The sequence below is a fragment of the Capra hircus genome, chromosome 13 (genome assembly GCF_001704415.2).
Source record: "Capra hircus breed San Clemente chromosome 13, ASM170441v1, whole genome shotgun sequence".
In the NCBI taxonomy this organism is placed as follows: Eukaryota; Metazoa; Chordata; class Mammalia; order Artiodactyla; family Bovidae; genus Capra; species Capra hircus.
The window spans coordinates 39,073,228-39,092,104 of NC_030820.1; the positions used below are offsets into that span (position 1 = coordinate 39,073,228).

General features: G+C 42.2%; 1 protein-coding gene across 1 annotated transcript in view; it reads left to right on the forward strand.

Moving 5' to 3' along the window:
* Window positions 1-18,877, forward strand: part of CFAP61 (cilia and flagella associated protein 61) — a 243,028-nt gene that overhangs the window by 84,254 nt on the left and 139,897 nt on the right. The window contains exons 14-17 of the mRNA XM_018057258.1: window positions 6,446-6,572; window positions 12,638-12,715; window positions 15,807-16,013; window positions 18,564-18,698. Of these exons, the coding sequence (XP_017912747.1) occupies window positions 6,446-6,572; window positions 12,638-12,715; window positions 15,807-16,013; window positions 18,564-18,698 (547 nt within the window). The remainder of the gene's footprint in view (window positions 1-6,445; window positions 6,573-12,637; window positions 12,716-15,806; window positions 16,014-18,563; window positions 18,699-18,877) is intronic.

An 18,877-nucleotide genomic window follows, 5' to 3' on the forward strand; every position in this document is an offset into this window, starting at 1 on the left:
CTCCACCTATTCATCTCTCTCTGCTTCCCCACCATCTCTGTCAGCCACTAACCTTATCACCATTTCCATAGTTTTGTTCCCTGTAGCTCAAATGGTAAAGAATCTGCCTGCAATCCAGGAGATCAGGGTTTGATCCTTGAGTCCGGAAGATCCTCTGGAGAAGGGAATGGCAGTCCACTCCAGTATTCTTGCCTGGAGAATTCCATGGACAGAGAAGCCTGGCAGGCTACAGTTCGTGGGGTCACAAAGTGTTGGACACGACTGAGCAACTAACACACACACAGAATGGCATAGCTGGAATCATACAGTGTCTGGCCTTTACAGATTAGCCTCTTTCATTTAGTAATTAGTATTTTCAAGTTCCTCCATGTCTATTCATGGCTTGATAGCTCAATTCTTTTTAGCCCTGAATGGTATTCCTTTGTCTGGATGGACCACAGTTTATTTATCCTCTCACCTACTGAAAGACCGCTTGGTTGCTTCCAAGTTTTGGCAACTATGAATAAGGCAGACTACAAAGGCAACTACAAATATTCGTGTGCAGGTTTTTGTGTGGACGTAAGTTTTTGACTCGTTTGGGTATAAACCAAGGAGCACAACCGTAGATTGTATGGTAAGAATATTGAGTTTTGTAAGAAACTACCCCCTTATCTTCCAAAGTCCTTCACCATTTTTGCATTCCTACCTGCAATAAATGCTTTTTCATGTCCTCACTGGTATTTGTCAGTGTTCTGAATTTTTGCCATTCTAATAGCTGTATTGTGGTATCTTGCTTTAATTTGCATTTCCATACTGATTTATGATGTTGAGCATCTTTTCATTTGCTGTCTGCAATCTGTGTATCTACTTTGGTGAGACGTCTGTTCATATCTTCTGCCCTTTTTAAGAGTGGGTTGTTTATTTCTGTGTGATTTTTTTTTTAATTATAGGCATGCATTATGTACATAATAGAAAATGAAGTTACTTTTTGTATCACTGAGATTTTAAATTTTATTATGACTCAAGTAAAACTTTTATTAGAATGTTCTTTACACTCCCTGCATTCTTGCATAGAGCATATTGGTGACATTTTCTCATGACTTCCAATGCTACTCATGAATAAACACATGGATGACAGCAGCCAGATGACATACAGTCAGGATTGGGCCCCGGGTCTGCCTGTGGTCGTGACCTTGCTCTTAGTTGCTTAATTATTAAATTCATAGTCATGTTCCTTTCTTGTACACTTCCTTTTCTTACTATGAACACATATTTCTTTTATTAAAAATTAAGTTTAATTTTTCAAAACAATGAGACTTGCAACATGCATCTGGAAATTAATCCTGGTGGCAGCAGGGCCCTAGATTTTCTCTGTAACCATTTGCAATGTCAGCTTCATGTTTGCTTTGTTCTAATCACTTACATATAAAGGTGCAGATTGTGTGCACCTGGGTTCTTTTCTGAAAAGTTAAAGACTCTCTAGCAGAAATAGTTTCCTGGCCTTAGAAAATCATGATCCTTGTCACTGTTCCCCTCTGAGCCCTCTATGGGAACTTTCCTTTGTTGCTCTGAGTTTCACTGACAGCCCACCCACCACTGCTCACCCAGTTCTCAGTGTGGCCAGTCTTGTGGCTCCTTTGCACTTTTACTCTTGTTCCTGACTCCTTGCTGCTTGCGTGTGTTGGGGGGGAATGTCCCTCAAAACCCATGTGCGTGTCTCCAATGGGGATGTCTCCCTTGTGGCCATGGCAGTGGGTCATTGTTCTCTAGAGCAAACCTAGATCTTTAATTCTTTCAATTCTACCTGCGTTCCAGGTAGAGGAGGAAGATACAAAGGAAGGGGAGTGAGAAGATACAGACCGGGTAGTGATGAGGGTGAATGTGAGGGGCATGAGGCAGGTGGGGGTGGAGGGCAGGAGGCAGCGGAAGCAGCCACATGGGCACAGCCCTCCACTGCCCTGCTTTTTGAGCTGTGGCTTTAAATACATCCGTGTTCTTCCATTTTTTGCTTCAGTTCTCTTGGCATCTGGGATGGATTGTTCTTGCCCTTAAGTTTGGTTACTCTAAATTTCATGACCTCCTGTCCTCAGCTCCCACCGGATCGCCTTCCTCTTCCCTTGGGAAATTATATTTATGTCTGTCACCTGCCCTCTGGCCATGCTGCTGAGCACAGGGACAAATAGCAGTGTCACCTCTCTGTCAACAGATTACACGAGGGGCCCCCTCTCGTTTCATTTGTGGCTACTGGTCTTTGGGAGGACATTTCCCAGCATTTATGTTAGCTTTCATTTGGAATGTGCATAAACTGAACGCTTTTTAACACTCTCCTTCACCGAGTGATCTCAGGGATGCCTGCTTATATAACCTGCCTGTTCTTCACCATTGTGTGTGTGAAAGTTGCTCAGTCATGTCTGACTCTTTGCACCAGGCTCCTCTGTCCATGGAATTCTCCAGGCCAGAATACTGGAGTGGGTAGCCATTCCCTTCTCCAGGGGATCTTCCAGACCCAGGGATCAAACCCAGGTCTCCTGCATTGCAGGCGGATTTTTTACTATATGAGCACCATTGCATGGGCTTTTCTTCTTTATTCGTGACCAGAGGACACGTTTGGATGAACCAACTGGTCATTCCATCTTCCTGCCCTTCCAAAGCATGTTTTTCTGAAATTTGCCATCTTTTTTTTTAATTTGGGAGACTAGGTTTCAAACTTACTCATCCAACTGATATATATATATGTATATATATATATCACATATATATATATACACACACACATATATATATATATATACACATATATATATATCACATATATATATATATGTGTGTGTGTGCCAGAAATGATTTTCTATGAATAAACATTGACCTCTAAGTTGAATCATACTACTTATTGTCAACTTTGCTCAGCAAATAAAAATGCCCTTCAAGTTGGCTTTTAAACGGTTCCTTCCCTCAGTGTTTTTGCTTTATATGCTTTTCCATGGGTGACTCACTCATGCCTGGTAGTCATCTTTTTCTAGCATGTCACCATTCTACCTGTTTCAGGCCCATGTTGTCACTGAGAGTGGTTTAGGGCTATCAGTCTTTCTGTGCTTTTAACCAGCTTTCTTGAATAGAAGCCAAGAGAAACTTTCTTTTGTAGTTATCATTTTGTTTTGGTTTAAACTGAAATGCTGACAGCTGTCGAATTATTTTATGTTTCTATTACATAGATCACTCCTTTGAAGTGCAGAAAGATTCAAATTACTTTTTTTTCTTTCCATCATTTAGTTTTAATTCACTGGCATCGAGAAACCACCCTATATTCTGCAAGACTGAGTGACGACATACACATTGACTGCTAGGTGTCTATAACCATTCTTTCATTCAACTTGAAGTTGAAAAATTAACTGTTAAATCTTTTTCCTTCTACTTTTATGTATGATTTTTTATTTTGTTATGTATGCAGTCTGATTAAATGCTATAAAATCTGATCTCTGAGGCCAGAACCTGCCAAAAGCAGGAGAACAAAATCTCTTGTGAAACAAAACTTTCCAGATCCAAGAAGGGACCAGTGGGCGAGGATGACATCATTTCCTCGTGGAGAGGTGACATTTCCTGAACATTTCCAAGTTCAGCAGAGGAGGGATGTGTGAGAGCGGAGTGACCTGGGGAGGTGAAGGGCCACAGGGAAGGGTTAGGAAACCAGGGGGCCCCATGTAGGACCCCCTTGGGAGAACTTGCTTCTTCTATGACTGGAGAAAGCCCCATGAATGGGTGGACAACCATGGCTAAGCTCCTCTCTGATTCAAAGCAGCTCTAGAACCACGTGTGAGCCCTTGAGAAAACGCCTAAACTGTCTTGGCGTGAGCATGTGTTCACTTCTGGGAGGTTGTGCAAGGTAACCAGCAGAACAGGTGGTGGGCTGGGGCCGTGGTCTCCTTCCTGGCTCTGTGCCTGGTTGTGGGACAGAGGAAGGGACTCAGCACAGAGCTGATAATGAAAGAATGATGATCCGAAACTCCTCATTCCAAACTTGTGGAGGGATACAAGTAGGAACATCTGAACTAGATTTTGGCACAAGGTGGCCATGTCAGAACCATGTTCTTATTTTTCACTTAAAAATTGCTCATGCTGTTTCTATTATTCAGTTCAGTTCAGTTCATTTCAGTCGCTCAGTCATGTCTGACTCTTTGCAGCCTCATGGACTGCAGCACACCAGGCTTCTCTGTCCATCACCAACTCCTGGAGCTTACTCAAACTCATGTCCATCGAATCGGTGATGCCATCCAACCATCTCATCTTCTGTCGTCCCCTTCTCCCCCCATCTTCAATCTTTCCCAGCATCAGGGTCTTTTCCAGTTATTCAGTTTTTTACATCAGGTAGCCAAAGTATTGGAGTTTCAGCTTCAGCATCAGTCCTTCCAATGAATATTCAGGACTGATTTCCTTTAGGATAGACCGGGTGGATTTCCTTGCAATCTTAGGGACACTCGAGTCTTCTCCAACACCACAGTTCAAAAGCATTAGTTCTTTGGCACTCAACTTTCTTTATAGTCCAACTCTCACATCCATACATGACTACTGGAAAAACCATAGCTTTGGCTAGACAGACTTTGGTGGCAAAGTAATGGCTCTGCTTTTTAATATGCTGTCTAACTTGGTCATAACTTTTCTTCCAAGGAGCAAGTGTCTTTTAATTTTATGGCTGCCGTCACCATCTACAGTGATTTTGGAGCCCAAGAAAATAAAATTTGTCACTGTTTCCATTGTTTTCCCATCTATTTGCCATGAAGTAATGGGATGCCATGATATTAGTTTTCTGAATGTTGAATTTTAAGCCAACTTTTTCACTCTCCTCTTTCACTTTCATTAAGAGGCTCTTTAGTTCTTCTTCACTTTCTGCCATAAGGGTGTCATCTGCATATCTAAGGTTATTGATATTTCTCCCAGCAATCTTGATTCCAGCTTGTGCTTCTTCCAGCCCAGCATTTCTCATGATGTGCTCTGCGTATAAGTTAAATAAGCAGGGTGACAATATACAGCCTTGACGTACTCTTTTTCCAATTTTATTATTATTCTATTACTCAGGTGATAGCAATTGATTGGGGCTTCCCTGGTTGCTCAGTGGTAAAGAATCTGCCTGCCAGTACAGGAGATTCAGGGGATGTGGGTTTGATCCCTGGGTCCAATGGCAACCTGTTCTAGTGTTCTTGTCTGGAAAACTCCATGGACAGAAGAGGCTGGCGGGCTATGGTCCCTGGAGTCACAAAGAGTTGGAAATGACTTAGAGACAAAGTAATTGATCATTTTTATATCAGTTAACTATAGATGTAGATTGTTCTTTCTAAATGTGCTTCTTTGCACACAAATGGAAGTGGACATTAAAACATAAGCACAAATATTCACTACAGTTGGAAGTAAAGTAGGTTAGAGTATTTTACTTTATTAATAATAGGAGAAGTAGCCTTGTCCTATTTGATAATAACACTAATAACCCCCTAATGACTGGAGAGTGTGCCATGTATGAACCCTATATCGTATGCAGGGCCCAGCCTCCAGGCTAAGGTGGAGACATCACCTCCCCTTTGCATGGGTCCACAGCTCCATCCATGGCAAACAGGCACTCAGATGCCCTGCATACCTAGGTATGGGGTGGGCTGGCGCTCTACACGGAGTTGCCAGCCTAACACACTGTGGCACTGCCTTCCCTGGGTGCAGACAGCCACCACCTTGCTCTGATTAGAGACTCCAGGGGCACAGTTTGATGCTGATCCTCCCCAGGCCCATGTCCAGGACCCCAGCGAGGGTGGGGCAGGATTGCTCAAAGTGGGGCTCCCCCATTGATGCACCCAGTTGTCACCCTGGCAGAGGATGGAAGCCATCACAGGGCAGAGATGGGGGAGGTGCCAAAGGCAGGGCACAGATTGGGGAGAAACCATTGTGGGAACTGGGCGAGGTGGGTACCATGTGTGAGCCAAGGCATCAAGCCCCAGATGTGCTCCATTGTCCTACTAGACTTCACATAAAATCGCGAAATCAAAGATAAAATTATTAAGAAATTTAAGACTCATGAAGCTGGCCTGGGTTCAGTGTAACTTCTTAACTTCTTAACATACTTTATAAATTTGATGAAGAGTTTGGCTTTATGTATGAAGCAAATGTGACATAAGCATAGTGCTGGACATTTTAAATGAAATAAATTTAAAATTTGACTTTGTATTGTTTGGTTAATGGTTACAGTCAGTGTTGCTGTTTTCTTTTTCTTTTAACCTTATTCTTTGCAATTTTTAAATGAATGTTTTCCATGTTTTCTAGAATGAAGAGTTACTTTTAAATTAAATCCCAATGTTATATAAAAATATTTTACTGGATATTATTTTACATAAGTGTGACCTGTTACAATCTTGTCTCCATTTGGGGGACAGGGAGAATATGTATTTTAGTACTTTAAGCTGAAAAAGAAAATGTGTCTCTTCTTACCCAGGACCATTAAAATAAGATTAGCTACCCTCTCGGACACTCCTGGTGTTGAAAAGCTCGTCAGCACCCTCATGCCATGTAAAAGCATATTGGAGGATTTGAAGCAGTACAACGAGGCTCGCAGGGACCCTGTAAGTACCTGCTACTTCCAGACTGGCTTCCTTTCTCCATGCTTTGGTACCATTATGAGCTGTGTAGGTTCCATCCCGAAGTTTTCTTGGGCCTTGTTGGAGAATTGGGTGGTGGGGAGCAACAGAGGTGGGTTGAGAGAGGGGAGGGAGAAAAAAAGAACCAGGAAACTGAGGTTTAAAGAAGTTTGGGGCTGTTTTTCTGACTAGTGGCCCCGTGGGGGCTGATCAGATATGCCCTAAATCCTTATCTCTGGCATAGAAAGTTTGAACTTGATCTAGGCAAGTGTAAGAAAATGAGACCCCAGTGCTTGAAATAGGCGCATCTGAGTCAGGTTAGAGGATCCTTGGCAGCAACCCAGCAGCACCCATTTCACCCTCTGGATGATGGGTTGGTCCATACCCTTTTGTTAAGCTGGCTGCATCCTCAAGGATCAGATGGGCTGGGAAGATCCTGTGTGACAAATTTGGGGCTCTCTTCCTAGTACAGTAAGTATATTATACATCTGGCATAACAAAGGGCAAGCTAGCAGTGGTCCTTACGTCATCGCTGCCTTCTTAAGGACCACGTCAGTTACCTTCCTCCAGATATGGAAGAATGCATGTGGTTAGGAAAATGCTTCATTACTGTTTTGAAGAATTTTATTTTAAAAAATTTTCACTGAAGCATAACCAATAAAAAAAGTTTGATGGATTTCACAATTTAAACACGCCATGGAATAAGCAGGAAACAGACTAACCCAGCCCACCAGAAGTCACTTTCAAGTTCTCGTTTAGTGACTCCCCCCTACCCCCAGGTTAGTACTACCTTCGCTTCTAAGATCATAAATACCCAGCTTTTGAGCTTTATTTAAAGGGATCAGACAGTATGTCTTCTGACACCAAGCACCTTTTGCTCAGCCACGACTGTGAGATTCGTCCACAGTGTGGTGTACACAGTACTTCATTGCTTGAACATACCCCAGTTTATTCATTCCACCTCTCAGGTCATCTGGCAAGTTCCCAGTTACGGGCTCTTTTGAATAAACCTTTCAGTTAATCTAAAACTCATCAAGAGGGAGGCAACAAACACAAACATGGTGAGAGTTTTAATAAATATAAAGGCATTGAATTAAAAGAAAGCTTCCCTTCAGCACATGTTTTTCTGTTTTGGTTTGTCTTGCTCTCTTTTGGTCTTCGTTTATATATATATATATATATATATATATATATTTTTTTTTTTTCTTCCCTCGTGGCTGGCTGACACAGTATGATGTAGCGGCCTAGTTCTTAAAGTGGATTCTAAGGAACTCTAGGGGTCCCCAAGACATTCAGGGAGTTTGTGAGGTTAAAACTATCCTCCTAAGAAGGGTAAGAAATTATTTTCCTTTTCTGCCAAATTGATATTCGCACTGATGACACAAAAGCAATGATGGGAAAAACCTCAGGGACCTCGGTGTGGATCAGGGGTGGGGCAGCAAACTTGGTCACCGAGTTTGCGGCTCTGCTCTCACAGGAGTGACAGGAAAAGAAAGCCCGTGACGGGAGGTCACTGCGCACCAGCAGAAAGGCTAAAACTAAAAACAGGGCCATCCCTCGGTGCTGGCAAGGATGCTGGGAAATTGGGTCACTCCTCTGTTGCTGGTGGGGATGTGAAATGCTATCCCCACTCTGGAGAACATTTTAGCTATCCCTTAAAAAAACAAACAAGTACAACAGTCATGTGACCTGGTGATTGCACTCCTGAGCATTTATCCCAGAAAAAGGAAGATTTGGATACAAGTGTTCATAGCAGCTGGAGTCAGACCAGGTGTCCTTCAACAGGTGGATAAGCTGTGTTACCTCCATGCCATTGAATAGTGCTCAGCAGTGGCAAACGATGTGCTGTTTTTTTGTTTGTTTAAGTGTAGTTGAGTTATAATGTATTAGTTTCAGGTGTACCACAGAGTGATTCAGGTAAATACATGTATATCTATACAGTAAGTCCTTGTTGTTTATCTGTTTTATATATAGTAATGTATATCAGTTGGGCTTCCCCAGTGGCTCAGTGGTAAAGAATCTCCTGCAGTGCAGGAGCTGAAGGAGATATGGGTTCATTCCCTAGGTCACCAAGATCCCCTGGAGGAGGAAATGGCAACCCACTCCAGTATGCCTGCCTGAAAAAAATCCCATGGACAGTGGAGCCTGGTGGGCTACAGTCCTTAGGATTGCAAAGAATCAGACACAACTGAATGACTGAGCCAGCCAGTCAGTATGTCAGTCAATTTCAAACTCCCAATTTATCTCTCCCATCACCCCTTTCTCCTTTGGTAACTATGATTGTTTTCCATGTCTGTGAGTCTGTTTCTGTTTTGTAAATAAGCTCATTTGTATCATTTTTTGTAAGATTCCACAAAAAAGTGATATTATATGAGATTTATTTTTTTTTCTGTCTGATTTACTTCACTTAATAAGATCATCTCTGGGTCCATCCATGTTGCTGAAAATGGCAAATTTCATTCTTCTTTACATATGAGTAACCTTCCATTGTGTATAAGTGTCACATCTTATTTCTCCATTCCTCTGTTGATGGATATTTATGTTGCTTCCATGTCATGGCTATTGTCAGTAATGCTGCAATGAACACTGGGGTGCATGTCTCTCTTCAAATTAGGGTTTTCCTCTTTTCCAGATACATGCTCAGAAGTGGAATTGCTAAATCATATGGTTGTTCTATTTTTAATTTTTTAAAGACCTCTGTACTGTTGAGGGATGCACTGTTGATTCATGCATCAGCTTGGGTGACTGTCCTGTGTGTGTGTGTGTGTGTGTGTGTGTGTGTGTGATCGGTTGTTCAGTCATGTGCAACTCTTTGTGGCCTCGTGGACTGTCACCCACCAGGCTCCTCTGCCCATGGAGTTTTCCAGGCAAGAATATTGGAGTAGGGTGCCATTTTCTATTCCAGGGGATCCTCCTGATCCAGGGATCCAACCCACGTCTCTTGCATCTCCTGCATTGGCAGGCAGATTCTTTACCACTAGAAAATATTCAGAGAATTATGCTACATGGAAAAATAAGCCAGTCCCTAGAGGTTATATACTGTGTGATTTTGCTTGTATGACATTTTGTAAATGGTAACACTTTAGAGCTGGGAAACAGATCACTTGTTGCCAGGGTTAAGGATGGGAGCAGGGCAGAGGGCAGAGAGGTGTGGTACAATAGGCAAGCCAAGAGATCCTTGTGTTGGACTGTCTAGTATCTTGACTGCAATGGTGGGCACATGAGCCCACACAGGGGCTAAAACTGCACAGATCTGAATACACACACACCACACACACACACACTCACATCAGTGTGCTTTCTCTGCTTGTCATATCACACTAGTGTTCTGCAGAAGGTGACCGTTATAGGATACTGGGCAAAATGTACAAGGAATCTCTCCGTATTCTTTTTTTACAACTGCTGGTGAATCTGCAGCTATCTCCATAGACATTTTAATTAAAATTCCCCCAAAAAAGAGGTGACCCAGTTTCCCTTGAAGCTGTAAACATTATTAACTTACTAAGCCTCAGTCCTTGAGTGTATGTATTTGCCGTATTCTGTGTAGCAAAATGAGATATGGCCATAGCAGTCTTGGGCTGCGGACTGAACCAGGGTGGTGGTTTGAAGAAAAACGTTTCTGCGGTTGTTTGAATTGCAGCACTGCTGTCACAGGGCAGCTGGCAGACAAAATATGGTTATTTAGTCCTGGGGAGCCGGCAGATTTTTTCTTCAAACTGAACGAGGTGAGAGGGTCACTCCATGAAGACAACTGACAGCATGTATCCTCTATGATGAAGACCAAGCTTTTTAAAAAAACTTAGGCTTTTAGAAAATCAGTATCTGCCATCATAAGCTTGACAGCTCCCCCAAAACTTAAAAATAGATTTTCTGATGAAGCTGGTGGTGATATTACCAAATGTGGTGTTTTGATATTTTGTGATTAAAAATAGGTCAACGTTTGGAAAATCTGCATAAGCTTGGTGAACCAATATTTTCCAGATAGACAGGCCATGATATTACAAAATCGTGCAGAGGTAAAAGATTCAAAGTGAAGAAGAGACCAGTAAATTTCAATGTAGTTGGTCATTCACTGATAGAGTTCAGATCCACATTGCAACAAATCTTTAATACAATACATACAACATGTTACTTTTTGGCAGAACATCAAAGAAGAATATCCATAATTATCTGAAAAAATTGTTTAAATACATCTCCTTTTTACAACTATTGTCCTTATGAAGACAGATTTTTTTTGCATTCATTTCAACCAAACTAATATATTACAACAGATTGAATATAGAAACAGATGTGAAAATCCAGCTGTCTTCCATTAAGCCACACATTCGAGATCTGCAAAAATCTGAAACAATGCTACTCTTTTCTCTAAATCCGTTAGTTCAGTTCAGTCACTCAGTCATGTCCGACTCTTTGCAACCCCATGGACTGCAGCACACCAGGCTTCCCTGTCCATCACCAACGCCCAGAGCTTACTCAAACTCACGTCCATCAAGTTGGTGATGCCATCCAACCATCTCATCCTCTGTCATCCCCTTCTCCTCCTGCCTTTAATCTTTCCCATCATCAGGGTCTTTTCCAATTAGTCAGTTCTTCACATCAGGTGGCCAAAGTATTGGAGTTTCAGCTTCAGCATCAACCCTCCCAATGAATATTCAGGACTGATTTCCTTTAGGATGGACTGGTTGGATCTCCTAGCAATCCAAGGGACTCTCAAGAGTCTTCTCCAACACCACAGTTCAAAAGCATCAATTTTTTGGTGCTCAGCTTTCTTTGTAGTCCAACTCTCACATCCATACATGACTACTGGAAAAACCATAGCTTTGACTAGATGGACCTTTGTCAGCAAAGTAATGTCTCTGCTTTTTAATATGATGTCTAGGTCAGTCAATGGCACCCCACTCCAGTACTCTTGCCTGGAAAACCCCATGGGCAGAGGAGCCTTGTAGGCTGCAGTCCTTGGGGTCGCTAAGAGTCAGACATGACTGAGCGACTTCACTTTCACTTTTCACTTTCATGCATTGGAGAAGGAAATGGCAACCCACTCCAGTGTTCTTGCCTGGAGAATCCCAGGGACAGGGGAGCCTGGTGGGCTGCCGTCTATGGGGTCACACAGAGTCGGACACGACTGAAGTGACTTAGCAGCAGCAGCAGTGAGGTCAGTCATAGCTTTTCTTCCAAGGAGCAAGCGTCTTTTAATTTCATGGCTGCAGTCAACATCTGCAGTGATTTTGGAGCCTAAAAAAATAAAGTCTCTCACTGTTTCCACTGTTTCCCCATCTCTTTGCCATGAAGTGATGGGACCAGATGCCATGATCTTAGTTGAGTTTCAAGCCAGATTTTTCACTCTCCTCTTTCACTTTCATCAAGAGGCTCTTTAGTTCTTCTTTGCTTTCTGCCATAAAGGTGGTGTCATCTAAATATTTCTCTAAATATTTTTGTCAAATTAAAAAATTTGCTTTAACGAATAAATTCAACAAAAATTTGTAGAATAATCCAAAATTTTCTCAATTTTAATTTCAAATACAGAAAGTAGTAGCAGACATTACAGACACGAACCAAAGCTCTTTGGCATCCTCAGGACACAGGGCTCCTGGGCTGACAGTGAGAACCACTGATGTGCTAAAGAAAACAGTTGTTGTTCAGTCGCTAAGTCATGTCTGACTTTCTGCAACCCCAGGGACTGTAGCCTGCCAAGCTCCTCTGTCCATGAGATTATCCTGGCAGGAATACAGATTCCCAGTCAAAGCACGTGGTTGGAATCAATAGATCCATTCCGCAGTAGTTGGGGATCTTGTCAAGGTGGACTCTCAAGCCTTGTTTTCTCATAGATGAAGTAGAGACATAATGGTAATATTTACCTCATAGGGTTGGAGTGAGGGTTAAATGCAATCACAGGGGGCATTGAACTTATTACCTGGCCCAGAAGGTGATAGGATGGTGGCTTCATCATCGTTGTTCTATGATCACGGTTGAAACCCTTTAAGGACAGCTTACAGAAACATTAATAGCAATATTTTGAAAGGTCCTAAGGTATCTTCCTCTCTTTCCAGGATGGAACACCACTTCAGGTATTTGTAGCTGAAGTTGCAGAACAGGTAGTCGGCATTGCAGTGATCAGAAATGAAATGGTAAGCTGGGAAGTGGATATGACTTCCCTTGACTGCGCCTTTTCCTCTCCTGAATCAACGCACAATTAATTAAACTCTTATTTAATACAAATGTCTCCTTTTCCTGAAGGCTATAGATCTGCTTGCATCCTACTTGGCAGACACTTTTTTTTTCAGTTCAAAATGTTTAAAATGTTACAAAGAATACATGAGAACATTCACATTCTAAAAATTCAAATAACCTCCCAACACCAAAAAAAGTCTCAGCTCTCTCCCCAAAGAATTACGCTATTGAGAGTTATGCATTTATCCCTTCCAACATCCTTTCTTGCACTTAATAACATGCATCGTGTGTGTTTGTTGTTAAGTGGACATCTAATTTTATTTTGTCCCAATGCACAGCCAATTATTCCAAAGTATTTATTACTGAGCAGTCCATTCTTTCCCTGCTGATTTAAAATGCTGCCTTTGCATTATTAAATTTCCATGTGTCTGTGTCTATTTTTACTCTCTATTCCATTCCATAGATTTATTTGTTGATAGCTATTGCATTATCATGTGTTTTGGTATCTGGTATGGAAGTCTTCTCTTATTTGTTTTCTTTGCCTAGGATTTCTTGGTTTTACTTGAGTGTTTTCTTTTCCGGATAAACCTTGTAACACTTACTATGAATTTATTTTTGCCGACTTTCCTGGTGGCTCAGAGGTTAAAGCGTCTGCCTCCAATGCGGGAGACCTGGGTTCGATCCCTGGGTCGGGAAGATCCCCTGGAGAAAGAAATGGCAATCCACTCCAGTATTCTTGCCTGGAAAATCCCATGGACGGAGAAGCCTAGTAGGTTACAGTCCACGGGGTCGCAAAGAGTCAGACACGACTGAGCAACTTCACCTATTCACCTATGTAGATTTTACACAACAATTTAGGCAGAACTGATAAATGTAATATTGAGACTTTGTAGCTGGGAACATAGCTTCTGGAAGATATCAAGGAACTTCTCTCCTATTTCTAGTTCACTAAAAGCTTTCATTGTGCATGCGTATTGAATTTTATTAAATGTGTTTTGGCATTTATTGATATGCTCATGTGACTTTATTGCTTCAATGTATTCAAACTATCCTTGTTCTTAGATTCTTTTGATTCAATATATCTTTAAGAAGTTTTGGAGAGAGGGTGGAAGAGGGTCGGGTCTCTGAGTCCACACACATACAAGTTTTCATCTGTCCTTACACCTGAATTCAGCTGTGTATAGAATTCCTATGCAAATGATTCCTCATCAGAATGTTGTTTTTACTCTCATCATCTTCCAGTAGCCAATGTCACAGATAAAATACAGTCTGATGTAAATAAATGTATGTTTGTTTGCTTTCTCTCTTGAGAATTCCCTTTTCCTTTTTATTCCTGAAATTCTTACAAAGTATCTTATGCTTCTTTTGAGCTTGTGAACCTCTTTCTTCCATGATTTCATTAATTATTTCTTCTCTTTCATTTTCTGTATTCTCCTTGTCTTAAATTCCTTTTTACATGGAATTGACCCTTCACCGTCTCATATCTTTTTTCCTGTACTTTTTAGTCTCTTGTACTTCTTACTCTTCATTCTAGGAGATTTCCTTGATTTTTGTCTTCCAGATTCCTAATGCACTGTTCATCCATGTCTATTCAGACCTTCTACTGGAACTTTAATTTCAGAGTTCATGTAGTTAACCTCCAAGTCCTTTCCATGTTCTCTTATTGTTCCTTTATTTTTTGTAGCAGCTTGTTTGTTATTTTTTTTAATATAAATTTATTTATTTTAATTGGAGGCTAATTACTTTACAATATTGTATTGGTTTTGCCATACATCAACATGAATCTGCCATGGGTGTACATGTGTTCCCCATCCTGAACCCCCTCCCACCTCCCGCCCCATACCATCCCTCTGGGTCATCCCAATGCAAAAGCCCCAAGCATCCTGTATCATGCATCGAACCTGGACTGGCAATTCATTTCACATATGATATTATACATGTTTCAATGCCATTCTTCCAAATCATGTGAGATCCTTTTTGGTATCTCTGAGGACATTTGGTAGAGTTTTTTTTTTTAAATCATCTTCTGTTTGCTGGATACCTCTGTTTCCTCTGGAGTGAGTGGTATGTTTCTCTATCTGATCTTTTGCATTTCTCAGTTTTCCTCAAAAGTCTGTCCATGTCATGAATGAGAGATTAAATGATCAGTGCCAATGGCTGGCATGGTCTTCTTGACAGTGTTTATCCACTTCTCCATGACATTGCTCTGGCCACTGGGAGGCTGCCTACAAGCTGGGACTCAAAGCTCTCTGGGTTGTTAGCACAGCTGTGAGGAACAAATTCCGAAGCTCTGAGCCACCCTCCAGAAGTAAGCCATCAAAGCAAGTGACTTTTGGGAAACTTAAGCTTTTAGTTTTTCAAAAATTAACAATAGAAATGAGATTAGTAAGTAATAGGAGAAAATAACTCATCTCTCATTATTGTACCTAAAGTCTTTTTTCTTTCATTGGGCATTTTGCTCAGAGAAGACCTGGATCTGGTGCACAGGGCGGTGTATTTCCTCATAGCATAGCCCTAGAAACAAGTTAGATGTCCATCCAGAGGGGATCAGCTAAATAGCCACTCCTCTGGCCACATGCTAGAACACGATAATGCAGGAGAGAATCATTAGCTCAGGCTCCAGGTCCCTCCAGGGAAACTTCTTGAAGACCGACCTAAGCATGACAATCAGAGCAGTTCTCTGCCGAGGTGGCCGTTGTAAGTTGTTAGTCACTGATAAAGGGCGTCCGGGCAGCATCCACTGCAGGACTGAGTCCCCGTTTTCACAACTTGAAACCTCACTGTGGTAAACATCCTTGTGTGTATATCTTTGGACATGTGTATTCAACTTTTCTCCCTGAGGATGAATGCCATTTAGAGCAGACGCTGGGGTAGATCTCTTCCTAGTCCCCACCAGGCGTAGTTCAGTCTGTACCCTGGCTCCTTAGGAAGAGAAGGGAAAGGCATGCCCTTAAAGTTATTTTTAAATGATGTTTCTTGGAAGATGCATGCCATTTGTTTAAAACCCTCTTAGGTGTCCTTTCTCACCTCTTTTTTTTTTTTTTTTAGGATATAGAGTATATCCGATCTCACTACAACATTGAAGATTTCATCTACTTCAATCACCACCAGCGCGAAGAGCATGGACACCTGTATCACTTTGTCCTGAATCCCATTTTCCGGCACTACACCAAGTTTTTTCTCAAGGAGATCCTCCGTTTAGGATACAAATCTTGTCTCTACTACCCTGTTTACCCACAAGTCAAGGAAGGCAAGGTAAAAGCGTGTCCTCAGCCATTTCTCCTGCAGATCAGCGTCCACGGTGTCAGTCGTGTTGCATGCCAATATTTTGTTTCTTCCTCATTCCATGGATTTTGACTATATATGTATATATATATGATATATGCATCATATACACACATGTATACACATATACATATATGATACATATATACATGCATGGTACATATATATATATGATATATATATTTGACTATATATGGATTTTGACTCTGAATTTCAAATGGACATACTGAGTTTGGTCCTTTTCACACACTCTAGGGAAAACCCAGAAGGCTTTGAATTTCTGAAACCATCACAACCCACACAATTAGTAAAACAATTTGTTTGCTTTTCCATATCAACCAAACAGAGACTGCAAGCTATGGAAAAGTGTCCTAAGGGACGTGAGAATCAAATTATCTCTCACATACATTAGTGAATGCCCAAATGTCCCATGATGTTCTTCAGGCAAAAAACATTCCAGTAGTGAACTCATAGGATAAATCAGTTCAATCCTGAATACCGATGTGCTATCATGACATTCCAAATTAGCACTATAACATCCCATAAAAGTGATGGATAAAAAGTGGAGATAAGTGATATTAATGCAGGCTTTATGTGACGAAACACCTCTATGTCTGCATAGCACTTGTTATGTGTACACACAGAAGCTCTTGCTTCTGTTCATCCTGCTTCAATCTCCTTCATTGCGCTTCTCACTAGCTCACATTCTGTCTTGTGCCGTGAAGCTGGAGCTTTTTTCCTGTTCAGAGCTCGACCTCCAATGCCTTGAGGAGTCCCACCTGTGCTCACACACACACTCACTGTCCTGGTTGCTCACAGGCAAGGGCTTCTCAGAGCTGGACTCCCAAGCCATTCTTTCCTGGAGATGGTCCCTCTGCCACTGAGAATGTCAAGGCAGACTTGAGGGTTGTTGCGAGGCGAACCCCCAGACTAGGTTGAAATTGTCCCATAATCTGTCTGTGGCTCTGCCTGGAGTCCGACACTGTCACTTTTCTTCTTAGTTACCACAGTGAGCTAAGTGGATTTTTTTAAATGCTCTGAATTTGTCAACTGAAAACAATCTAAGGTATATGGGTACATGCACATAACAGTAATTTTACCAACATATCTTATTTGACAAATGCCTTTTGGAAGAACAGAAGAAATGGGGGAGAAAGAAGGCGAATGGAGAATATGCTCGAAAGATGATTTTTTTTTTTCCTGATGAAAACACAACACAACAGTAACATGAATGCTCCAGATTTGAAATCACGAAATGGGAAGTGTAACAGCTTTGTCTGAGAAGCATGGCCCTGCGCAATTGCTTTACACTTCCCATTTGGCCAAGTGCCAGCTTGGTGACCTTCAGGATGTGACATTAAATTCTCAGTTTTTAACCTGCGTGTGCCAGGTTGGTAGAGTATTTTTGCGTCCATCCTAAAAAAAACGGTACCCTGAACTGAACTCAATGGAGGTTCACATATTCCCCTCATGGTGTAGAATTAGCATCATGTTATGCACTTTTGTGTATATAACATAGAAACACACTTGGAAACAGATTTCCTCTCTGTCTACACCTCTGGTTGATTTATACACATCCATTTAAACAAGTGCAAGAAGCAATTCCAAATAGTGCAAATGAGACTCTCCAAATTCTGCTATAAATTCCCAGTTGACAGCAATGTAAGTGAACTCTTGACTGACACAGCGAAGACAGTTTTCTCCACAGCCTCCTGCCAGAACATGCACGGAAAGCTTGGCCAGGCTTAAGAACAGAGCTTTGGCTAGAGACCCCAAGGTTCTTCTTTTCATTGTGTAATATCAGGCGGTGAAGTTCAATGGTGAAGGATTGAAAAAATCCCTTCTAGAAGCTCTTAAGTTGGGTAACATTAATATCTAAAGCATCCACCTAAAGCATGATTTACTGTAGCCCATTTCAGTAAGCATAAATCCAGCTCATAATTTAGGACGAATATAAATCAAAATAATCTAATCCAGCCCCTACCTCACCCTCACCTCTCCAGTTTCATCCTTCAATTTTAAAACACTCATTTGATCCAGAAAGGTCCAGTTGAAGTAGCAGAGACTCTTCACAAACATGAGGGTGTTCGCATCCCTGCCCTGTTGCCCCTCAGATGACATATCTGCATGCCTTCTTAAAGCAGCTTGTGCCAAAGACACAAAGGTTACCAGGATGCAGATAACACAGCTTATTAATGGGGTCAAATCAAGCTGATTCATGATCACTGTGGAGAAGAATATCCTCCTGGGGAAAATACTTGCGCTGAAAAATCCCATAAACCAAACCACTTGTTTATCTGTCATTCCCACAGAGATAGTAATGCAATTACTCCCATAATTATCTTCATTAGTGTCAGGCATTATCTACAATCCATTCCTCTGCTCGAAGAGTATGTTTGTTTATTTGCCGGTCTCCCCCTCTTCCCCCCACCCGCCCTCGCCCTCCGGTTGTCGAGTCTGGCATCTGTGCGCTCAGGCTCCCACGCCCTCCCCGCTAAAATAGAGGTTTCTGTCTTCCAGGTCCAGAGCCCCAAGGCCCACTCGCTGACGTCCGCCCTCCACTACTTGGTTCCCGTGCGGCCCCGACGACAGATTGTCTATCCCCTGGAAAAGCTTGGCATCAACGCTCCATCAAAGGAGGTCTCCAAGGACGCGGTGGGTAGCCGGCGGCAGCAGGCGGGGCGCGGTGCCAGCGCGGCGGGGCGTGGCAGATGGGGCGGCGCTGCGCGCAGAACGGGGCCGGCGCGGCTCCTTCATCCCAGAGCCCGGGCTCCCCGCGGCCCCTACCCTCCGGTGGTGCCTCCGCGGAGAGCCCGGAGCAGGGCGCCGAGGGG